This window comes from Xiphophorus maculatus, chromosome 12 (genome assembly GCF_002775205.1).
Source record: "Xiphophorus maculatus strain JP 163 A chromosome 12, X_maculatus-5.0-male, whole genome shotgun sequence".
In the NCBI taxonomy this organism is placed as follows: domain Eukaryota; kingdom Metazoa; phylum Chordata; class Actinopteri; order Cyprinodontiformes; family Poeciliidae; genus Xiphophorus; species Xiphophorus maculatus.
Window position 1 is genome coordinate 21,990,916 of NC_036454.1, and position 25,604 is coordinate 22,016,519.

Here is a 25,604-nt window from a genome sequence, read left to right on the forward strand (position 1 = left end):
TGCAATGTTTTTAGTCTTGCCTATTTTGAGGGAGAAATAGACCTTAGTATTGATCAAATTCATATTTATTTTACTGTGGAAAATATGTTCAGCCAGTATAAAGGATTCATTTGTTTAAAACCCTTTTTAAACATCTTCCCAGTTCTGTATTTCTCAAGAAAAGGATTGAAGAGGATTAATAAATGAGTACATAAAGTACACATTTATTTGTATAACAAATCTTGCCTACTTACTAACACTTACAGTACCTTTAAGAAAAAAATCTTAAAACGTGTATAACAAATGTGTGTGATTTCTACGTACACAAAGTGTTTCTCCCGTCACACCTTTTTTCCGATCTTCACATTTAAATCTTGCGTATCATCTAGCAAATTTCAATATGAGACAAACAGGCGTAAATTAATGGATTCATAAATTGTTGGTCAGTCATCCAGGCCCTGATTTAACAAAGCATCATAAGACCATGGCAGTGCAACGACAATGTTTGACATGTCTGATGTTCTTCTGAAAAGCTGTAATACTTTCAGATCAGATGCAGCGGAAAAAGTTCTACCTGTGTCACATCGTTCCAAAGAATATGATTTATTTAATTTTTGCCTTTAATAAATTTAATCAGAATTTGAAATTGGCTTTCCGTCTTTACTCAGGCAATATTTAGTACTAAAAAATTTGTTGATGAATTGAAACCTTCAAGATTAGTGTTGAGAAAAAGCATGTGTATGTAGACAAATACTTTTTATTAGCACTGTATACTATAGCAATCATTGTAAAATACTTACTGCAGGGGAAGAGGAAGGGTTAGGGTTGGGATTTTCTGGGATGCTGTCCATCCATTCGTTCATTGCTTTTGATGTTACTGAAGGCTCAGAGACAGTCACATTTTTGATCACCGTGTCGTCCATCCCATATGCCTGAATAGCATTTCCTGCAGGGACAGAGAATAAAGTAATTTGTTTCGGACCTCCATCCCAGCAAGAAGCCCACTAGCAGACGGACAGTTTTGAGTCATATTCTTGGTCTGCTGCCCAGTCGTTTTCATCCCAGGGAATGAGGCAGGGCAGAAGAACAGTAAGAAAAGGAAAGAGTACAAAATGAGGAGAAAAAGTTTCAGATTATTATTTCGGGGCTTGTCAGGTGTGTGTCAAACTATTGACATCAGAGAAGAGCTTTTAAAAACCTTTATGTGGAAGATCATTTAAAATTCTACTGGCTACACAAGGATAATAACATTGATATTATTTCCCCAGCCTTGAATGTTTGTCTGGTTTATTTAGGAAGTAATTATCCTTCTATTAGAGCATCCTGTGGAGGCAAATTGACACTTTTATCGAACATAGACAACTATGGCTCATGGTTTCTCATCATTACAAAATTGCTTTTATGTAACAGCTGCTCTGCACACTGCAACAGTGCAAGAAAAGAGAGGATCCCCACACTTAAGATGATGAACTGTTTTTGTTTCCTCGCACACAAGTGGAAACTGAATTTACAGAAAGTTGCAAATCAGTCAGAGGATGGCATAGTGATACAAACATTTGAGTATCTAAGCTGAAAGACTTACTGAACATGTGTGTAATTGTGCAAGTACATGAGTAAGTCTGCAAAATTGCGATACATCCTTGTACAGTCAGCTACTCCAGCCCGATGCAGTACCATGGGACTGAGTACCTTCCCATTGTTCATCCGTTTAAAATACAAAGCCTTTTGCTTTTTTCACAGCCAGAGAGCAGGCAAAGCATGAAATTGCTTGGCAACCACCTTCTTTATAAGGCCATTGTGCAAAAATGATTTTGAATAGACTTATGTCGCCGATCCAATTCAGAACATCTCCAAACAAGGAGAAATGGCATTTGTTCCTAGATAACAGGGTAATGCATATTAACAATCAAATGGCCACATAGGCCTAAAACTCCTGAACTCATAGGCTTGTATATCAAGTTGCCTGCCTACTAACAATTACAGTATCTTCTAAAATATGTCACAGTTACAATATTCACACCACTGTCACATTCGTCACATAAATAGTTATATATGCTCACACATTTTATTGGGACTGTATGTGATAAAGCAACAGGTTTTGACAAAGACAAATCTGAAAAGTTTGGCATGCATGAGTATTCAAACCACTTTTTTATACGTACATTAATGCCAGAATCACAAATTGTCTTCAAATTTGCCTTCAAAGTCACACTTTGTAGATGTGCAAAGCTGACAGAGACATACCTCAAGACCTGCAGAGGTCATTGCAGCAAAAGGAAGTTCTGCAATTTATTAAATCAAAGGGCTAAACGCATATGTTTGAGATTTACCATTTAAACATGTAAAAACATGTTTTTTTATTTTTTCAGAATGTGAATTACTTTGTTTTAGTTTATCCCAGTTTATTTGTAGTTTGTGGTCATTACATGAGAAATAGTGGAATCTTTAAAATGGTATAATTTTAAAGATTATACCATTTGTTTTACAAGGAACAACAAAACATACAAAAAAAGAAAACACCAATTTCTTAAAAAAAAAAAAACAAACAAAACAACAACAACACACTCTTAAAAGCCACTGGAAAAAATCAAAGCTTGACAAGAAGAGAACCAAGAAAGCCAAGTATGCTCAAAGCAAACAGTAAAGAGTTGTGGTGAAAGGTGTGGTGTTACGCATGTGTTTGCCAGGATGCATTAAAGCTAACTCTGTCCCTAAAGATTATTTAAGAAGGAAGGATGAAGTCATAAATCAAAGTGGCTAGCTGGCGGTCTCCCATCCTCCACATACTTTTTGAAACCTAAGCTGTGAAGCTTGTTGTGATTACTGTTCAATTCCTTAATGATACTGGACAATATTTCCTTTCATTCTGGTCATTGTCCTGTCTGCAGACATCGAAGCAAAGAGATAAGAGATTGGAGAACAAGAAAAAGAAGAATCAAAGACGGAGTGAATCAGTATCTGGTCTCCACACTGATTTTTTTCCCTTCTTTCTCAGATAAAAACGCAAAACGGTGAAACATTTTATGATTATTTCAAACTTTGTAATTAGTGGAAACCAGTGGCCCTGTATAAATAAAAATATGGATATAGAACAAAATCTTGGCGGATAACAAAATTTTTTTGTAACGCAGGCACGTTTTAACAACTCCAATATTAGCAAAAATATATTTTTTGCTCGTCTATCATAAAAATAAACCACAAAATGTAAATATTACACTTTGAGCTGTTGCATTTGGTTTTATTTGATTAAAAAAGAAGTCTATCACTACAAAATCCTCCGATTCTAGAAGAATAATTGATCTGTTCAGGGTCGCATGAGGAGGAGCTGGAGCCTATCCCAGCTGTCATCAGGCCAGAAGAAAGATACACTCTCGATAACCGCCAGTTCATTACTGCTGCAGTGAGCTAACAAGCACCAATTAACACATGTTGGACATAGGAAAGACTGAAAAAAAAACATAGTAAAAATATCCAGTCTCCACACAGACTGTAATACAATACCAAAGAGAGAGTCAGTTTAACAGTGTGAGCAACTCGCTAAGAAATCTATGAAAAGGTTGGTCTAGGTTTTGCCTTACGGTTACAGAGATCTGACATAGAGCTTAGGAGGGCTCCTACTTTACATTCAGATGTAGATGGTCTTAAACTAAGGTAAAATATTAACTGGGATGTAATTATTTAAAAATCCTACAATGTGATTTTTCTGGATTATCTTTTAGATTGTGTCTCTCACTGTTCATGTATACCTGCAAGGAAAATTACTGACTGTATACAGACATACATAAACTGTTCAGAAAAGAAGTGCATCAAAATTAGCACAAATAAGAAATGACAAGACTTTATTTCAGTAAAAAAAAATTTACTTGCTTACATAACATGTGCTTTTCAACATTTGCTCATAGTATGCATGGCAAGTAAGGAAACTGTGCGACTGCATCTTAAGAATGTCTTGTGGTCTTCCAAAGTCAATATCTGATTTGTAGTGACCCGTTCGTAATTCAAACTTTTAAATATTTACACTGCTCAAACCTGAGATTATTTCCCTAAAACACAATTTATGACTGTGTCTAAACACCAAAAATGAACAATATAAATGCTATTTCACGTATAGTTTTGGTATTGGCATGTAATTGACTGCTGAAGAAAAGGGCTATTTCAAGTAACTTGACTTTTTTTTTCTAATTCAATATCATATTAATATTTTATATTAAATATTAAATATTCAATCAGACTATCTGAAACTAAACATATATAATTCTGCACCGAAGAGGGTTTCATAAAAGCAAACTGTGAACTATGAAAATGCTACTTAATGAAACAAAACTACTTTCTGCATTAGGATTATCTCCTTCAACAAACCTGCAAAACCAAGAGCAGCGTCTTCAATTTGATTCTCTCCAGCATTATTTAAGTTATTTCATACTTGTTTCCTTCCACTAACGTTCATACTTTTTATAATTCTTTTGAGTGCTGATTGAGCCCAAGGAAGTAATTAGATTTTTTTTTCTCTCTCTCTTCTGGCGTGGTCAAGGATAAAAAGGCGGTGATCATTAGATAAATGTAATAAGGCCTCTGGTCTGAGCGTGGTTTAATGAGATTTAAGGATGTTAAATTAACAGCATGGTAGAAATCACCTGCAGAGAGCCCACACTGAATATGCAAGTGTATCTCTTTGTGAAGGAAATAGAAAGAGACAGTTAAAAAGGCACTTAAAAATAACAGCTTTATCAAAACAGCTGCTATTTCGAGTAAATTAAAAAACTTTAGAGCCAAACAAGATAAGAGCATCAATTCTATGATGTGACCTTCAGCGAGTGTAACCTCTTTTGTAGATAAAGAAAGGTTAAACAAGTCTAAGGTGTTAGGGAGAATGGGAATGGCAAGACATGAAAAATAAAGTCACCATGAATAGGCAAGCTGTCTTCATCTTTCATGCATACCATTATGGCGTCATCTGAAAATTGAAGAGGCCCCTCTTCTCTTTACAATGGCACCTCTTGGTAGGTGGGGTTCATTGGCACCAAGAAAAAATACTAGTCTTAAAGTCAGAAGCAGGGAAAATGGGCAAGCAACAGGATTTTATAGTTTTGAGAATGACCAAATGGTGTTGGCTGGGCAATTGGGTCACAGCATCTCAAAAACTGAAACTGTGTTAAAGTGTTGCTGGCCTGCTAATGGTTAGTGTCTGTCAAAAGTGGGTCCTGATTATGTGTGTAAAAATGTAAGCAAATGAAGAAGGTTTTAATGAAATGAAGACTTGTCACATTTTTAAAGTTTTCATGCTGCTTTTAATGGGTTTCTTTCCTAAACAGTGTGTGTATATTAGTACCAAGGGTGTGAAATTCACAGTGTTTAAGTCATCACTTAGGCAAAAAGCATGTGAAGCATTATTAGTGACAACTTTGCTTTCCATCCATTAAAATTGGATGGATTGGTGGGTCAGAGTAGCAGAACATCTCTGGAGTTCTGAATTTTTCTAGGCAGTCCATGACACCCTGAACCACATCCGTTAAACTGGCTGAAGAGCTGAGTCTAAAATCTAAACAATACCTGCAATTAGCTGTTTTGAGAAAAAAAATTAAATAAATTGACCGCTTCAAAAAGATACAAGTGCTTACTTGTAGCTTTCTTACTTTGACGAAACTGAAAAGAAAAAAAAATCCAGCCATTGCTTGGCTGCATGTTCAAGTCAGCTAAATCTATAGGAATGTGTAACTACTGGTGGCACACAAAAACAGCTTTAGGCAGTATCTTAGCTTGACTTAGTATGACTTTTCTGTTTATTTATATCAATTGATATTGTAACCTTACAAAACCCCAGAAAAAATTATAACTTCTCTTTTTGCCTGTGAACAAAATATGCAGATCAGGGTATTTTTCTTTTTTTTTTTTTTTGCATTAAGATTGATTGTTATGGCTTGCAGGTTGATAAAAGCTTGATACGTTTTGTAGTCAGTTTGTGTCTTTTAATAAGAATATATTCTTTGTGAAAACTTAAGTTGTGTTCCCTTCGATTGCAGAGACGAGATGCTGCATTTTGTGTTATTTTTCAAGACGCCTCCTCAGCTCCCAGCTCTCATTCCTCAGCCTGCACACTCAGCTAAAACGGTAACCCAGCAATCTATTGAAATGGTCTGAAAGCATTATCCACACAATAGAACATGTTAAAGGCAATGGTGTCCTGATAGGGCTGATGACACAGCTCAGTGTGCCATAACAAGGAAGGTGTGAAAATGGCACGGGGATATTTGAAAATAACCCCTCTGTTCTGCTTCCCCATGTGTTTTGTATTAGATGTACAGATGATTTGTATTTTACTACTGCTATTTCTTTTCATTCCCTATTTTATGACGACATTCTTCCAACAAGGATGAGCTCTTTTAAAATGTGAAGATGACATGCAAATGGCTTCTTTTCTATCAAAGCCTGGGTTGATTTCGCCCACTGGAGGATAAGAAGTAAGAAAAAATAGTTGCCTCTAATAAAACCAGGAGTGTTTTAGTCTAACTTATTCATTGGATAAATGGTGTTCATGGAAAAGTTGAATCAAACTGTGCTGCAGATATGTTTTTATTAAATTCACGAATGGATTCAATCAGACATCTTTATTTATATAGTCTAATCCCACTGGCTTGATTTCATCAATTGTCCAATAAAATAATGACAGTTGTTTTAAATCTAAAAAAAAAGAAAGACTTTTTGGGGTCTGGTTTTTCTTTAAAGTTTTAGCTGTTCTTAGCATCACAACCCTCAAAATTCAAACTCTGATTTGCATCTGTTAAAGAACTGCAAAGAAAACAGCTGTCATATAACTGTGTCATATAGAAACGGAGAAAAAGCAAGCTAACATTAGCATTTCAGGAAACTATGCAAAGATTCTCAGCAGCCTGGGACAAAAATACTAAAGAATTATCAGTTATTTTTATTTTAGGTGAAATGATATTAGCACTTTTATGGGGGAATTTTTCTTCCATGATCTAAGAGAACATATTTTCAGTCTGAAAGCAGGATTTTGTGCCTTTGTTCTTAAAACTTTTAATACTTTTGCTTACATTTTTATTTTGAAAGCAGGACTTCATGTCTTTCATCTCAGAACCTGTAATGCTTGTACTCAAAACTTCTACATGAATTGTAAAAACTCTTATGTTAGACTGTCTTGCCCCTGACACCTGTGATGTCCCGTGACTCCTGAATTTACAATATTCGCAAACATTGCATCTTGCAGAGGAGCTCAGCAAAAGGAAACAGCGGAAGTTGACATGAAACCATTAAAGTTGCATTAGATTGAAGCTCATAGCTCCTGCAGCTCCGACATGTTTGCAAGAGTAACTACTGCTTCACACACTTTTGCTCTCATCAATTTTACATGAATACGGTGAACCCGATCAGTAGCGAATTACATCTCAGAGATATGCAGAGTGTGCATGTCAGGGTGGCTTACTTAGGCATGTGTTGTCAGTGAAATACCGCATGAAGTTCATACACTCCTCTTCTTGGTTTCCACTTCCTATGCAGTTACACCATGGAGAGATGGTCCAGTTGGTGAAGCTGTTGTCGACATAGTTGGGGGTCATTTCCGTCCCTGCATCGGGGCAACCACATATAAACAAACACGTGCCTGCATGAGAATAGTAGTGGGTCACTAATGGACAATAATGGACTACATTTATTCCAAGTAATATGTAAAATGGGACACAAAATATTAGTCAGAGGAATGGATTTGCATTGTTGGAGTTTATAGGAAACGTTCTGCAGTGCTTTATTTAGATGTAAAGAGGCCATTATGGTATAAATGTTTTGCAAAGCAGTTGCTCTAGGAAGTGTATGCCCTGTTAGTATCCAGCACTCCTGCTACAAACATTTTACTTTTCAAATGTCTCTCTTTGAGTCAATGCTTTCAGCAGGAGTCCTAAGCATTAGATGCACTTTGTGCAATATTTTATAGGAAAACACAGGAAGCATTGTGGCATAACATCACTTCAACCTTCATGATATATGACATGTTGTGGTGAGACACAGCTGTGTGCTGAATTATGGCCACTTCAGCAACCATTAAACAGTGGAAAAATCAACTATTTTTTATATAGAATTTGCATTTAAAAGTCTTTGTAGCCCCTGTAACATCACCTATAGATGTTGTTGATTAGAGTGAGAAAATATTCTGTCACGAGTCACCTGTTTATTCTCCGTATTTTTCTCAGCATCCTTTCTGCGAACTATACACAATGCCATGCATTATTTGCACAACATTTATTATCCTCAAACAGATGGTCGTGGAGTGTTTTAATTAAGTAAACACTTTCTGCCTGCCTCTGCTTTCTAATTTATTTCTGGTACTCAACTAATGTCCAGAGTGCTGGCGGAGATATCAAACCAGGAGGGAAAAAAATGTGGTTTCTAGCTCCTCTGGCTGTTTGATGTGATAAAGGAAAATGACCATACCATATTGTTTTTTTCAGAGTCTTATAATGATGCTTTGCTTAATCGTAAACACCACCTTGCAAAACATTCATAACCTCAAACTTTTTTACCTTCGTAAACTTTCTACTACTAACTTAAGTATAGTTGTTAGGATTTCATGTGACAGATATAAACATATATACATATTTTTTTTAAATTCTGATTTTATATTTACCATCATTCTGGTAGAAAGCGAACCTGTGTCCAGTCTGTAACAGCCTTTGAGGTTTTCTTTTAAGACTGCTCTATCTATCTGCCATCTTCACATGAACTCTAACCAGACCATTGTCTCTGCAGAAGGAAATCATCTCCACAGCATGACGCTGCATCAGCGGGATTTGTGGATGCAGTGTTAACTTTCCATGATATTTGAAGTTTGGCAAGGCGCTAAAATTTGGTTATTTCAAGTCTGACCAAAGCACCTCATCTTAATTATGTGGTGTGTCCCTTGTTTGACTCGTGGCACACTGGACTTCCGCGAACTTTCTCTTAAGAAGGGCTTTCTTCTTGTCACTCTATCTTACACAAGACTAGACTTATGGAGTCCACGAGTAAAAGATGTCCTGTCAATAGATGCTACCACATGAGCTGTGGATCTTAGCAGCTCTTCCAGGACTACTAAAAGACTCTTGGAGGCAGATCTGATTAATATTCTCTTTGTCCGAGCAGCCAGATGATTAATTGAGCAGTTCTCTGTGATATGTTCAAAGCTTGGGTTTGTTTGTTTCTAAGAATTTGGAGTAGTTTTTTCAACTTAGCTTTTACATATTTTATCTCCATCACCCTCTATTCGCAGTTCAGCAATGTTTTAGTGTGGACTTAAATGTTTAGGGATTTTTCGGTGGAACTTAACACCAAGTTATTTGCCTATTTGCAGTTTTTTCTAAATTATTTGAAATAAAATGCTGCTTGGGAAGCTGGAGACAATGCTACTTGATATTCCATTGGCTGACATACGTAACGCAACAAAGCAACCGATCAGTGTCAATTTCCGAATAAATTGACCTTGATATATGTTTTAGAATATACTTGTAAAACACTTACAAAACTATGTATTATTTTCCTTCTATGTTACAATAATGCACTGCTTAAATGAAGTCTAATTAAAATTGATGAAAATGTGAAAAAGTTCAAAGGCCATGAATACTTTTGATGCTTTTATCAGATCTTCAATCAGACCTTTACTTGCACTCATATATTGTATTCTGAAACCACCATGTCTCTCGTAGCCATACTCACTCACCGATGAGCCTTGCAAGAGAGTTCAAACAGGCTTGGTGATTGTCTTGGTTGGGGCAGGTTCCCACGGTGTTTGGAGCCGTCCAGCAATTTGCTATGTAGTCAGCTAGTCTAGACCTACAGAGAGAGAAACAGTGGCAGGAGCTTGAATGCCTGGGAGAGAAACATACACAAACATACAACACTGAATTGAATCATTGGCACCTTTTTCACTAAAGAGCAGCTGCCAGTTATGACTAGTAAAATGATAAGCAACATCTGTTTTCTGGTCAACAGGTTCTCTGAACAGCAACCACTTCTCACTGATGCATGACTTTCTGCAAATTACCAGCTATCTCCATGTCTTTCTGTTGCAACCTCAGTGGTAGTACATTCAGCTTCAGGTAACTTTACTAAGACATGTAGGCAAATTTGCACTGTAGGAAGAGAATACATAGAGCTTTGGACCTCAATTGTAAAACAATGAAACAAAGTCCAGAGAGATGTTATCGTAATAGTCATGTGATAGAAAAAAATAGGCAAAACACCATTAGTTCATATACAAGATAATTATCAAAAGGACATGTACCAGTTAAAATGATCAATTTCTGCATTCTGTAGTATTTACTTCATCAGTTTTCATACTGCTGTGTTCTGCACTTTGAGAGAAGAAACTTCTGTCTGAAGAAAGAGACTAAAACTCCACCTGCACAACGGTGGGAGTCACTGCACAAAACAGAGCCAGCTACCCCATGTGTGTACTTCATGAACAGGGGTGATAGACACAGTTGAGGCTCACTAAAACGCCGACCACACCAGCTCTCAACTGCCTCTCAAAATTCACTCTCACCACCAGGCGAAGGAACAGTGAAGAAATAAGTTGTGCTTCAATGTGTTTGTGATAAGAGTGTTAAGCCTGTGTGGGCCCCCAGGGTGGCATTGCTAATCCACTTAGCTAGGTGTAGGGGTAAAAATATATGCAAAGTTGCCCTGCCTGTGCTGGTTACATCACAGCTGCTCACAATTAGTGCACATTTGTCTCTTTTTCTTCCATGTGTCATGAGTCATTCACCCTGGCCTCGTGTGACCGCTTTTTTTCAGCCCGCAGTACAAAGGCACTTCAAAGCCCCCTGGGTTATTTCACCATCAGTTAACAGGAACTACCAGACAACTTTGTGGAAACAAGAAAAGGTTTTAGTGATGGGCTTATTTGAGTTACGTTAATCACAATCATTCTGGTGTTGTTTCAAAAACTGGTCCCTCAATCTAAACATTAAAAAAGGGGTTTTGTTTTACTTTGCAGAAACAAGGGATAATTTATTTAAATAAAGAACTTGTGGATGATTGTGGCAAACACTGAGAGCTTGTCCGTTTCACTAGAGGCAGGGTTTTGTTTTCTAGCCAAACTGACAAAGCAGTTTTGCTTCTTTTCACTTGTAGCTATTGCAGATATGGATGGCCACAGTATTTACAAGTGAAAAATCAAATCATATCCATTTAAGCCCCATAAAAATTCAGGCTTTATTTATAGTCCATATTTCCTGCTGTTGCTCCTCTTTTGCCATGGCGCCAGATCATTATAAATGTACAATGATGCCTTTGTTTGTGTCTGTTATGTTGGTTCATTATGCAAAAAGTGTACAAGAGATTTTACTTGACAGTTCTGAGAAAAGACATAAAGTCTTGTCCTTATGGTATTAGAAAAGTTAGTGTCAGTCTGATACTGTCATACCATAGTTAGTGCAAAACACTGGCTGATATCTTTACCACATTCTGTTTAAAACATTCTTAATCAAAAAGAAACAATAAAGTGCTGATGTTGCAAACGACAGGGCATCATAATTCTGTAAGAAGACAGAATATTAATGTCAAAGACATTTGCATGAAGCCTTGTCTTTAAATATGCATTGTATCACGGTGGCACAGCTTAATCACTTATTCATCATTTTTTTCCACCATTTCCACTAGTTTCTGTAGTAATTGGATGAGATGGAGAATGCATTGTAATGACGAGACTGTCCCTGCATGCTTATCAGCTAACATGTAATCTTTTGGTTCAGCAGGAGGTACACTGTTATTTAGAAAAGTTAGAGAAACACCATGTGCACTCATTATATAATCTGTTGGAGACTAGCATGCCATCATGAGGCATTCTATTCATGTAGAGCAGCATTTGGCTAAGGGATAATAAAAATACAGTTGTTATGTTGATGTCTTTTTATTTTCTATGCCACTGCTGTGGATGGCCAAGTCACAACCAACCCAGAAAGTAGGATGACATAAAAAGCTACTCAAATCAAAACTGGACATATACCTTGCTCTACTGCCCTGCTATTATCCATCCATCCATCCCTTTTCTAACACATTTATTCCTATCAGGATGGCGAGGGGTCAAGAGGCGAGAGGTGGGGTCACTCTGGAGAGGTCGCCAATCCATCTCAGGGCAGCACAGAGACAAACAGGACAAACAAACATGGACTCACACTCTCACACCTAAGGAGAATTTAGACAGACCAATCAACTTGACCGTCATGTTTTTGGACTGTGGGATAAAGCTGGAGTACCTAGAGAGAATCTGGTGGCGCTGATTATATGGCAGCCTCACTTCTCTCAGCTTCCCCTAGGTCAGCTGTGGCTATAAGGTAGTTCGCCATCATCATGTGTGCATGAATGGGTGAATGACAGAACAGTGTATAGCGCTCTGGGCTCCTCCGGAGTAGATAAAGTGTCATACAACTGCTTTACAATGTTGTATGACATTGTGCAACATGTCATACAACATGTTATCTTTAAAGGTAAATTAAAGGTGTTTAATTTACCTTTCTCATTAAACAGAGAAGTTGTGTTCTGACTGGAAATGACACAGGTGCCTTCCAAAAGATAATAATGTACAGGGGCTGTCATTGTGAAAACAAATGTTGTATTTATTTGCAGCCGGCTTCTTGAACAATGACCTTTTGCAGGATGTCTGCTGAACAACTGTCAAATCATTATTTATTATACTAATTAAGTAAACCATAACATAAAATTTTTAATTATTATATTAAAAATTTGACGTTATATTACTATCTAAAATAAAAATAAATTAACTAACTGTATCACATAAATTTATTAGAGACCAACAGACTATTTAGCTGCATCTAAAGCATGTATATCAATATAACGGAGGGTTTTTTTCACCATGCAGTTGGACAAACCAGCCAAATATGACACTCAGATTCATGTGATTACTTCAGCTCCATCCATTCTTTACAGATAAACCCAGGTAGCCTCTTGAGATAAGATGTAGTGAAAATGCTTGGCTCTTCTGTCCTGCTGCAAAAGCTGAAAGATGTGCAGATGTACATGCACTCAAAAACAGACATATGGACATACAAAACAGCACACATAATAAATTATATAATATAATATAAAAATCATAAAAGTGTCCCTCTTAACACACGGCCTCCTTACTCAGAACCCCTTTTCTCGCTCATCTGCATTCAGAGTAAAAAAGCCACTTGTGCCCACAGTAATGCTGAAAAATGGTAAAAAAAAATGTAGAGCAGCCAGAAGAAAAGGGAACATTTTTGCTGTGCCTAAACAAAGCAACCTTTAAAAGCCCCTTTTTTCCATTTTTCTTATTATAAAGGGGGAAATAAAAGGTCTTTAACTTTTGTGTGAACACAGAATGTAAATGTCAGATTTCTGCACGCACAGAGCAGACCACAAAGGATTAAAGAAACCGAACGAGCACAAGTTTCTTTTTAGCTGCAGAGCTCTTTCCGACAATGATGGCTTAAAAACAGTAATTTAAAGTTTAGAGAGGTGTCCTGAGTGTTCAGACAATGGCGTTCCAACACCAGGATTCGGTGCATTTCAAGGCTTCCACGGACTTTCCATTATATCTCGGCAAAGCGCCTCTCGCTGCTGAAATTACAGGCTGTCTAGCTCAACGGAGTTTTATGGTCATTTCAGCCACTCAGCCCCCAGGGAAGTGGCAGGGGGAGCCCCCACAGAGGTAGACTTCTTTCAAGCAACCTGACACTTTAAACACAGTCATCCGGGTGAACGCTGAGTGCCTGTCCATCCTGCGTGGCAGTAATAGAAAACTAATGGTTTTTCCTATGGATTCTTATTCCTATCACTTGATGGCCATGACAAACAATGCGACTTAAATCAGATGAGTGTCAGTCCTGGAAACCATTTCCTCAAGATGGAGGAGAGGCAAGAAGAAAAAGTGTTATCAGACTTCATTTAAAACAGTTTATTGGGAGTCCTATCTCGTTTGGAGTCCTTTCTTCAGTCCTCTTTCCAGAAATATGAGCTTCTCTGCAGATGATAATATCGCTTGAATGTTAAGTTCCAGCTGCTGAGTCTTATCGCTTTTCACAGTCTTCAATCTAAAGAGGCTTTACAAACCGTATCTCATCTACATAGGGCACAACAATATGCCCCAACCAATAACGACCAGCGTAATAGCATTTACAAGAAGCAAATGGGAAAGAGCAAAACATGTTTGTTTCTTCTCTGACTTCTTCCTCTTCCTCTTCCCTTTCTTTCTTTTCACTTGTTCACCTCTGACCTTATCTATCTTCGCCTCCTCTCCGCTCTCCTCTCTTGTCACTTTCGCTTCAGATGCTCGTGTGAATTTGACCCCAGTTCAGACAACATGACCCAGTGGCCCTCTGTGTCCTTTTGTCATTTAACGTCAAACGGAAAAACAAACAATGGGTTTAAAAAAAGCAGAGATTTGATTGTTTCTCTTTTTCGACAGTGTTTTTCCTAGATTCTGCATCACGCCTTAAAATGACATAAAAAATAAAAATACAACTATCTTTACAACATAACTCTGACCTTGTGGGAGGACCAGTTTGAATCTTTTGACAGCCTTCAGTGTCTTCCTGTATTTTTCTGAACCTGTGTAGCTACTGATGACCTTGGGACTTTGGTTAAAGGTGATTGTCTGTTTGATCCAAAAGCTATTTTCACCTGAATGTTTCTGGATTAAAAAAATAAAAATCTGCCATCTGTAGTTCTCACTGGGATTCCCTGGTCAATACTCTTAAAGGGCATTGCACATAGATGATGTTCAGTCAAAAAACAAGACAGCTTGATGTGTATCGGAACATTTTCTTGACTTACTCAGCCAGAAACAAACAACAACAAAAGTAGGCTAACGTTACTGTTACTAGTATAAAAATACAAATTAAGAATGAATCTGAAAGTGAAATTGAAATAAAGTTAATGTATTTTTACAAAAACGTTGTTAAGTAGTCAGAGTGTTTACGTTAGCTGTGGCTTTTCTGGGAAGACTTTCCACAAGTTTCGCAGTGTGTTTATGCATATTTCTGTACAATCCTCCAGAAAATGCATTTGTGAGGTTAGATGCTGACGTAGGTTTAGAAGGCCTTGCAATCTCACCTCCAGGTTATCTCAAAGGTGTAGGGTCAAGGTCAGAACACTGCATCATTCAACGCCAGCCTCACTCATTCTTGTTTTCATGGACCATGCTTTGTGTTCAGGACGACAGTCATGCTTAGAACTGGAACAATCCATCCTCAAAATGTCCACACAGAGTAAAAAGCATGAAATTATTGAAAATGTTTTGGCATGCGGATCCATTAAAAGTTTCTTACAGAGTTGGCAAGGGGCTGAACCTAATTAGAGTGCTGAAAAACATTTGAAGGAAAAATTTTTTAAGTTCGTTTAGGTGAAGAAAAGTAAGTGAATTTTATGGAACATCAAGTCCTATCATGCACAACGTATGTGTGTCACTCCGGTTCCACTTCTGGTTTGAATGGTGCAAGTATACCGGGATTAAGGCTGCAAAATTCACAGTGTCCATCTGTAGAGTTCCACTGCAAAAGTAGCAAGATACACAACTTTAGGTATTATGTCATCATTTCATAGTTTGTTTTGTTAAGTTTTTGTCTTTTTCTCAATATCTGATGATCAGCTAATGAGTGATCCCCCAGTGCTCAGGTAACTATGAGGTGAATTAATCTAAAAATACGTCATACCATCAACTTTACTTTCAGTTCCAAGCCTCTGAAGAAGTGAATGAATCTTCATCAGCACAGAGAACGCATTGGCATCCTTTAGTGAACTTACTGTGTCGCTACTGTGACATTTGAATGTTGTGGGAGAGCAAATGTTTAGCAAACATTTTTTGACATCTCCAAAACATCTGTAGCAGCCGGGCATAACTGGAGATCAGGTTGTCTATGCTAGTGTTAAAAGCAGGTGAAGTTGATCCTTTGTTTTCATGCATCATATCTTCTTATGTCAGTGAAATGCAAGACAGTTGCTAAATAGTGTGATATGAGAGAAATTTTATCAAACATTTTATCAAAATAAAGGCGTCTATTATATGCAATACGTTCCAAAGAACAAAGTTTGCGCTGTAACTGAATGATTTCACAAAAACTGTAAACTTCACATTACATCTGAATATGCAACAAGAATAATATTAGATTGAATCTGTAGTGAGGTATTCTAAAAACAACCACTAAAATCAATGAGATACATGCAATGAAATAACTTTTAGTTACATAGAGAAAAAAATCTGAACATTTTAAACCCTGTAAATACTACAGGATTTAAAAAAAAAAAAAAGAAAGAAAGCTGAGGCTCCATTCCACACATTCACAACCACAAATTGGCCATTCTGTGGATAAGGAAAACACTCTATTGATAATGTTTCATTAATAATACATATGGAAGCACTGAAAGAAAAGACGGTAAAGGAAAGGACAACGCCTGGTCGGTAAAGATTTTCTGCGAGGCCATGTTCTCTTTGAGATTACAGTTAGGAAAGTAAATAGGCATTTACAAATCTCTGCATTGAAATGAAAGGCACAAGTCTTTTTCCAGCCTCATTCTTCTTACTACTTCAATTCCAATATCATTCTTTTTTTCACTCCATCCCTTTATACTCCTCTCATTTGTAGCCAGCAAGCTAAGCATGTCTCCTCTGAAGGCGATGTCTGATTAAACACTACACACTGCAGAAAACCGAACTATGTATGAGGAAAAAAAGGTCATCATTTGACATATGCTTTGCTTGCACAAAAACAGAGCTTAGCACTATCAGAAAAGAAACACTTTGATAACTCGTAATGTAACCAGTGGGGGAGAAACGGTTCTGGCACTGCCTTGAGCACAGTCCTTTAAAGGTGAGAAAGAAAAATCTCCTGTTTGTATGAGTGATTTTATTCCCCTGTCTGGTTTTTGGGTTATTTTCATATTAAGTCTTGAGGCGTTTGGGGTGGGAAGAATGGCAAAAAATAGACTTTGATGTTAATTTGCAGGACAGGTTGACCTGTCCTAGTTTGCTTAGGAGGATATTTGTGCAAGTTTTAGGTGATGAATTTAGGTTTAAACTAGCAATAATCTGTAGATGTATTACTCAGCCATAGAACCATTGACTTTGTGATACATATCTCAGTTTAATCAGGATTTTAATGTTTTGTAACATTAAAATTTGTTACATTGTAAAGTTTTTGATTGACTCCTGAGACCATCACAAACATAAACCTGGGAATGTTTGTCAGAGTTTGATTTGAACTCACATGAACATCGAAGTCCTAGTTTACAACTAGAAGTTCTGTCTCTGTTAGGATATTTTTATGGAAAGTTTGAACAGCTACAGTAAAGCAAGTACACAGCCATCATAAAGTATGAGAAGCAGGGACTTCAGTTTTAGACAGCTTCACAGTGTGAAAGCATTCAGAGGGTATTATTTATTCATAATCTTTATTTAAGCAGGTCAATCCCACTGAGATACAAGGACTGATTTCGAGAGAACTGTTATTTTTTCTTTGTTATTTGAATCTCATGGTTCGAATGTTGACTGGATGAAAGTTTATCTGTTCTATGTACCTATTTAAATATCAAAAGACCCACTGCCGTTTATACTGTGTTATACAGTGACTACACTTTGTTCCTTCTTCCCTAAGGTCTCATTAGGAGCCACTTCACCTTCTAGTTAGTCATATGTTACGTGACCGATACAGCTGACCTCTGAAAGCATGTGTATGTCCCAAGGCAGGAGCTGAACACACTGTGTAGAGTCATTTTAGTTTCATTCTGACAATTGAATTCACCTTGATTGAACTACTGCATGAAAACACAGCTTATGACATGATAGTTAGGAAAATGGCCATTTATCAACAAGTTGTAGGCATGAGTGTAAATTTAGCAATTCAGGATTTTAGTGTACTGAATTAGTAAAAGACTGATCAATATTTCTAGAGGAGCTGAACACATATTCTAGAGTTGTGGAAATATGCACTGTTGATATATTCTAGTTCGTTAAGAAAATTATATTATTATTAAGTAGTAAATTATACGACAAATGATGATTTCATTCACGAAAGGAAAAATAGCCGGGCTGGCTATATGTAGAAAGGTAATTAAATATGGAAAGGGTTACACAGTCATTGCCAAGGATTTAGGTCACCTGTGAATCACGGTGAGAGAAATTTTCCAAAAGTTGGAACAGCAATGAACTTTCCCAGAAATACCTAAATTTCTCCAAGGACTTTGACAACCTATCCAGGAGGTCACAAAAGGACCTTTAACATCATCTAAAGCTCTGCAGACCTGCAAGAAGGAAAACGGGCAAAAGTCATACCCAAAAGGACCAGAAGCAATGAACACAAAGGCTCTTTCTAACATCTTTGTGATCCCCAAAACCTTTCCAAGTTTCTGTAAGCTGAGCATAAGATGTGTGTAAAACAAAAACAAATGCAAAAAGATGGTGTGACGTGAACTTAATTAGTTTGTTCATGCTAGAAAACCTTTCAGTGTGGCCGAACAATTCTTCAGAGAGAACTAATTTCCAGTTGTCCTCCATGCCTGATGGTATGACTTTATAGTAGAATCATCTACAAGGTTGTAACTTTTTAAAATTTTATGTGCTGTGCAAAAGAAAACAATCCATCTTACAATATATGTTTTTTATGAAAATATGGTATAAAAACTGAGAAGTCTTTGAAAACTAAAACAGCAATTATTGTTTAAAAGCAGACAAGCAGAGTTTTGTGCATCAGAATAAAACACAGTTCACACTACTACAAACATTTATGGCAGAGCAGTGTTTCACAAATATTTCTGCTACTCAAACCACCCAAAACAATGGAGGAGACTTGTGATCAGTTGAGCAATTGAGCTAGTAAGTCAACAAATGCATACAATAAAATCCAAAACAGCAGCAACTACAATTTAGGTTGTAGTTGCTTTTGTTTCTAACTAAAGCAGAAGATCATTTCTATTGAAATCCACACAGCCAAGTTTGGGTTGATTATCAAAAGCACTCTGTTCTTTAGAGACTCAACCATGCTGTATGTGAGACCCTGAGGTTGGGGCCGAACTAGCAGCCTGGGAATACTCCAAGTCTCCTCACAAGTGAAAAAGCACAAACGTGTCTGAGTGCAAGTGTATGTGAGAGAGAGAAAAAGTGATGAGAAACGGATGATAAAAGTGCTGCAGCCTCCAGATTTCTTTCAGCTTTATCTCAGAAGCTATACAGAGTAATGCCATCTGGGCCAGTCTCTCTCCCCACATGGTTTCCCTCAGTGGGGACTTAAGTTGTCAGATACAAGAGAACAGACTGTCGAGTTAGGACAGTGTGTGCATGTGTGTGTCTGTGGGTGCACAAGAGAGTGCTACCAATGAATTTTCAGCAAGCAACAACAACCTGATCCTGTATATCTCGCAAACTGGGTCAGCTTACCTGTATGCTCATTGACCGTTCCTCACCTGTCCACTTTGAAAACCAGAGGCCATATAACTCAATCAAAGAGCGCTCAGTGATCGTGTTGAGGGGGGAAATGAATCAAAGATAGAAGTGTTGCATTGATCTTCCGGAGAATCAATACAGTACAAGTACGGATTCAGCTCAATGCTCTTTGGGTTTGTTTTTATCGGGCATTTCTTTCACAAACTGACATGGGAGAGGATGGGAAGTGTCAGTGCATTCATGCCCAAGCATCCATTCGCGCACGCAAACATACCCGCCCTTTTCTGACAGAAGAAGAAAAGATAAATGTGGATTGAACAGTAGCAAGCAGAGAAATGCTTTCTGTTAGTTCGTGCAGGATTATGGGAGGCAGCTCTGTAATAACTGAAGCAGAGGTGCAACCAGGTGTTAGAAAACGCTGCTGTTCCATTTAATACTTGTTCTCCATCCACCTAGTAAGCCAACAATCACCCCCACAGAGACCAAGGAGAGAATAAAATCTTCCAATGCAATATGCCACCCAGGCCCTCGCCAAAATGATATAATTGAAATCTTTTCAAATGTTTGCTCCATCTGGAACAATCTAAACCTTCTCCAAAGGCGAAATCACAGCCAATTTGGCAGCCAGTACTCTCAAGGTATACTTTCTAAAGGCCTTTACTTCAGCTAAGATGATTAAATAGCAGCTATTTCCAAGTGTAATGCTGATGTAAAATAAAGATGAAATGAATGTACCAATCATTCTTCAAGAGATGGAAAATAGACAGTTTCCCCTTAATCCTCCTCTGATCAGTAATTGGTGATAAAAAGCAAAAAAAACCAACGTATTTTCATTCCTGTTCAATACGTGCACCAAAGAGGTCGCTAAACACATCGATCGAAAGCATGTAATTTGATGCATTGTTTAAAAAGTGAATAAAAATCAGATGCATTTTTAATGCATAAGCAGGGGTGATTTTGTAACTCTTTAAAAAAAGATTTTCGATTCACATCACTTATCTTGATCAAAAAACCAGCAGCATTTTTTTCTGTGTTGGGGAAAAAAATGAAAGAGCAAAAAGGGAATGCCTTGGAAATTGTATTGGCTAAGAAAAGTTTGACATCTTCAAAGTCTTCTAAAATCAGTTTCCACTGAGGATACGTTTTGCTGCAATCCCATCAGTACATGCATGTGCTGCACAGACAGTACTGTATAAAATAGCCTGTAGCAACTATTGCAAAAAACCTATAGCTGTTTGATCAAAATGCTGACCTCCCACTGACTGCAGTATCCCACATTGATTCTGAATACCTCCCCCTGCCATCCTCTACCTCTCTGTCTCATTTTATATTATCCTTTCCTCTTCCTATTCCCTTTCCTCTCTTTAGTAATCTGTTGTTCTCAAATAAATTGGGTCTGGCAAACTGTGTATCTTCTTTTTTTAGCCAGACAGGTGTCTTTAGAGAAAGGTTAAGGCCTGTCACTGAATGATCCTTCCTTTGGTTAAACCAACAGAGAAGTAAAAAGAGACTTACTCAAGTCTTGTACTTTGCTGAGGTTTAAATGTTAAATATTTAAATGTTTCTTTTATTATATTCATTATCCTGATTGCTCAAAGCATTTTATAATGCTGTCTGTTTCTGAAACATAGATATACAACATGTTGGGTTTGCTACAGTGCCTTGTAAATGCGTTAATACCCCTTTAACCCACACATTTAACTGTATTTAAGTAGGATTTTGTAGACCAACATTAAATAGAAATAAATTTGCAAATATTTTCAACCCCATTTTTCAGCTTTATCTCTATAAACTCAACTTTCCTCAAATGTCTCATGAGTAGTTCATGGAATCTGTAAGTGATATGTTCTAACTTCTCAGCATAACTACTTCCTTGAGCGTTCCTTGAGACGGTAGCGACTTGTTCTAACAATGAAACCAACGTGAGAGTTTGTTATAGAAAAATGATGACCAAACAGCATGGTGAAGACCAAGGGTCCGTGTGAGGGATTTATCCCATCCCTAACAGGTGCTGCTTTTTGTATAGAATAGAATAGAATAGAATAGAAGTACTTTATTCATCCCAGCAGGGAAATTACTTCGCAGTTACAGCATAGAGACAAGACACAATAACAACTACCACTGAGTAGTAGTTCTAGATAAAATAAAAAATAAAAATAAAATATAAAATGCTGTTAATATAAGAAACAACTTAAGAGCAGTCCTTGCAAGATTCAAAAAATGCAGATATGTATATGTAAATATATGTACAGCAAGTGTGCCACAGTGCAGTTGTGCAAAATCGGACTGATTAGTGCAGAACAATGATTTAGCTTTTATCATACAGTGAGATGGCATGTGGCCAATAAATATTCTAATTTATCTGGTAAATGTATTGTTTTTGTTTGGAGGAAGTAAGTAACCTGCTTTTTTTATATATATATTTTTTTGGCTCTACAGTAGTGGCCTTTACCTGACAGTTAATTGACAGGAAAGTGGATAATGAGAGAAGGGGAAGACATGCAGCAAAGGCCGCCAGGCCGGGAATCGAACCCACGAGGCCTCCACACGTGGACCGCGCCTAACCCCCGCGTCACCACAGCACACAATGAAGTAACCTGCTTTATTTAATATTTTGTTTTAATCATTCTCTCTTCTCTTTGAGGTCACCTGGTCATGTGTTGCCATGTCAGGCCAGTGCTGACAAGGACCTGGTGTTTCCAATCAGCCTCACTGGGAAAATCCATTGCTTGAGAGGGAGAGGAGATGTTTTTGTTTGGGCCCAGATTGTTTTTGTTTTAGTTTTGTTAGAGTTAGTTGTAATTATGTAAATATTTTTCTAGGAATATAGTGTAGTACAAATGTATATTTCCTATCTGAAAATGTAAAATGTTGTCTCCACCTCCTAATTAGACCTGGTAGGAGCCAATACTTTAAAAGCTGGGTGGTTTAGATCAGAGGGGGACTCTCCCTCCTGTTGATTGAAGGCATGTCATGCTGTGAACTGCAATGAAATGTTTGAACAATGACATAATCAAAAGATTCAGAGCTCTGCAACTTGCCTATCTGATCTCTGCATTTTTGGACATTATTTTGCTGCCTTGGCCAGAAAAAGGTTTTGTTATAGATCACAAACCTACAGTCCCACAGGACAAAAGAAATACATTTCAATAAAGTTATGGAGACTTTCAAAGCAGGGTTAGGTCAGCAAACAATATTCTAAAGTTTGAAATCCTATAGGGCCCTGCTCAATCAGTGATTTGAAATTGAAAATTGTATAACAACAAATGCAAATGTACAGAACTATTATTACTCAGAGAAGCAGTCAAGAGGCATGTGGTAACTCTGGAGGAGCTGCATCCACAGCCTAGGTGGGAGAATTACATGATGGAGAATTAAATGATTAGTTGTACACTCCACAAATTGCGCTATTTTCACACTTGCTCTGCATCTTATCTGACTGGACTGGAGCTACTTGGCAAAGAAGATTAGAGACAAATTAAAATCTTAAAATGTCAAAAGCTACCCCCAAAGACTTGCAGCTCGTACAGCAGCAAAAGGCAGTTCTACAAAGTACAAACTCCAGTTTGCTGAATGCCAGTGCAGGCCAGACATAAAGAGGCAACTTTATATTCCCAATAAAATCCATTTAATTTAGAGACTGCTAAATGTCAAAGTGTGGAAAGGTTCAAGGAGTAATAATACTTTTGAAAGGCATTATTACTATTCTATTTTAAATCAGGTAAAGTTATGCAAAAAGGATAGTATGAGTACTTTAAAAGTGTTGATTGTGAACTCTTCATGGAAAGATAAAATCGTAAGCCTCGATAAAGCTCAACAGCTCTTACATGACAGCCCTCATTTACTTCTGAAGAACAAGCAAAAAAAAAAAATTGCATTCAAGCAATAAGTACTGGAACTAGAGCGGCTTCTGAGTGATTGCTGGTCTGTTGGTGAACGAGAAAGCCCGTGTCCACGCAGCAGCAGCAGCGTGCACACACTCATCGAGCTGTTGACCTCAGAGGGGCTTTACGTGGCCGCAGATAATGAGCTTTAACGTTCTATTTCATCTTTCTCAAAAAGGAGGAGCACTGCAGACACCAGAGGGCCTAAAGGTCAAAGAAAGCAACTCGCTCTGAAAAGAGATAACACAATGCAGGTAATTATTGAGACAATCATAAATTGGAGGAGGCCTGATAGAGTTCCATTACTTTAGCTGAGTGGAGGGTGAATTTAGTGTTGGAGAAGAGGAACCATTAACACTATGAGTGTGCTACTCTCCATGGAAAGTATATAAGTGGAATTAGAGAAGGACCTGTCTGAACAAATTAATGCATGTGCCTAAAGAGACTATTCAGAATGTTTATGTAAACCATCTACATGCTGTACGTAAGGTTTGAACAAAGGTACAACTTTTGTCGATACTGAAGTAGCACTTTGACTTTTCAGTTGCAGAAATTTGGCATGCAAAATAGTATTTCTGCACAGATTGGAGATAAACGATATCTTTTGGAGGAGAAGCATTTTGTAATTAGGAGGCAGTTGTTGATAGTAAAAGAGTAATAATAATAGTAATAGGCTCTGTGGCAAAAGTATTCACACAATTCAAAAAAGTTCAAATGCCCACTCTATGCCAGAGTATATGTTCTGACATATAGTGTGATTCTACACGCTAGCGTGGCATGTAGTGGCACATAATTGATACATTGTACATAAATGCACATGTTTTCTTTTTGTGTTCATTTTTGTTTTAACAAACAAAAAGACCTGGAAACCTTCTGCCTTACAGCCCTGGCTGCAGGGTCATTGTTCTGCTAAACTGTGAATCTCTGTCAGAGTCTTTTCCAGCCTTTAGCAGGTCTTTTACCAGGATTGCCTTGCATTTAGCTTCATCAATTTTTGAATCAACTCTGACCATTTTCTGGATCCACGATGAAGAAAATCATCACCATAGCATGTTGCTGCCATTGCCATGTTACTCAGAGGAGTGGATGTGTTCAGGGTGATGTGCAGTGTTAAGTTTTCCATTCTACAGTATTTAGCATGAAGGACAGATTTGTGATTAACAGTTGTGCTGTAGGAGTTTGTATTTATAATGTGATAGAGTGTGAAAGCAGAAAGGGGCAGACAGCGCCTTTGTTCCTCCGATCTGACAGGTGGTTAATCTTCATTAGTGTCATAAATCATCTTAAAAGCATCTACGATTATTAAAACATTGCTCATTTCAACACAAAGAAGACAAGAAATTACAGAGTATCAGAAGGAGCGTGAAGCCCCCCGATGGTCAGTACAGGGACATGATTCTCCAGTAAAAGATCTTGACGGCTGGTTTGGCCCCAGGCACTGTGTTTCACCTCCTCCAAGCAGAACTAACACAAGGAAACATGTCACGGCTGGGTAGGTGTGAATTAAATCTGGCTGCTGGAATCCAATAGAAGGCCCATGCAGCCAAAGTGATCCACTAATGTTTTGTTCAGCTTAATTGAGCATTGTCCCTTCAACTCAGCCTCACATCTTCATCTTGCATCTAATAGCGGCGGCTCACTAAACGTCTAATTACCTGAAGTTACACTGGAAAAATTAGTAAACTTTATGATGGTATAGGAGACAATCAAAAATCAAACGTGTAGCTCCAGTAACATTTGAAAACTAAAATTGACTTGGATGAGTTAGATTTTTCAGAATTTGTGGTTTAAACTAAGAACACAAACTCAAATGCAGTCACAAACGAACAAAAAACCCTACAGCATATCTTTTCTTTTTACTTCACCTGCAGAGTGCATCTGCGCGACAAACTCGTCGCAGCTCCAGACAGTTAGGCTTCTCCTTATCTGTGTAAGAGCAATCAGGAACTATCGTCTGCCTGCGTCTCTCGGCACACCCTTCAGACTGGCAGGGACAGAAGATCAGCCGTTGGCTTAACTCTGGAGGCACGCGGTCCATGAAGGCCCTCAGAGTCTTGTGGCAGCGCTTCCTGTTGCAGCTCTCTCCTTTATTGGTGTCACTCCGGCTGCAGGTAGTGATGTAGCTGCTGCGGTGCCTCTTGCAGAGGGAGTTTAGGTTGCAAGCCTTAGTTGCGTTAAGGCAAGGGTTGCAATCCTTCTCTCCTTCAGGACACTGGAAGGGCTTGGGGGTCAGTGTGTGCATTCCTAAAAGTAAAGACAAGTGAGAACAAAATTAGTGTAGAAGAAAAGAAAGCTAAAGGAGAACATGCTGCGTTACCATTAAAACTAACAGAAGTCAA

At 37.8% G+C, this 25,604-nt stretch overlaps 1 protein-coding gene across 1 annotated transcript in view; it reads right to left on the reverse strand.

Moving 5' to 3' along the window:
• LOC102220440 (GDNF family receptor alpha-2-like) overlaps positions 1-25,604 on the reverse strand; it is a 70,726-nt gene that overhangs the window by 12,272 nt on the left and 32,850 nt on the right. The window contains exons 4-7 of the mRNA XM_005808520.3: positions 25,131-25,509; positions 9,683-9,795; positions 7,421-7,561; positions 780-925 (exon numbers count right to left, since the gene is read on the reverse strand). Coding sequence (XP_005808577.1) covers positions 780-925; positions 7,421-7,561; positions 9,683-9,795; positions 25,131-25,509 — 779 coding nt within the window. The remainder of the gene's footprint in view (positions 1-779; positions 926-7,420; positions 7,562-9,682; positions 9,796-25,130; positions 25,510-25,604) is intronic.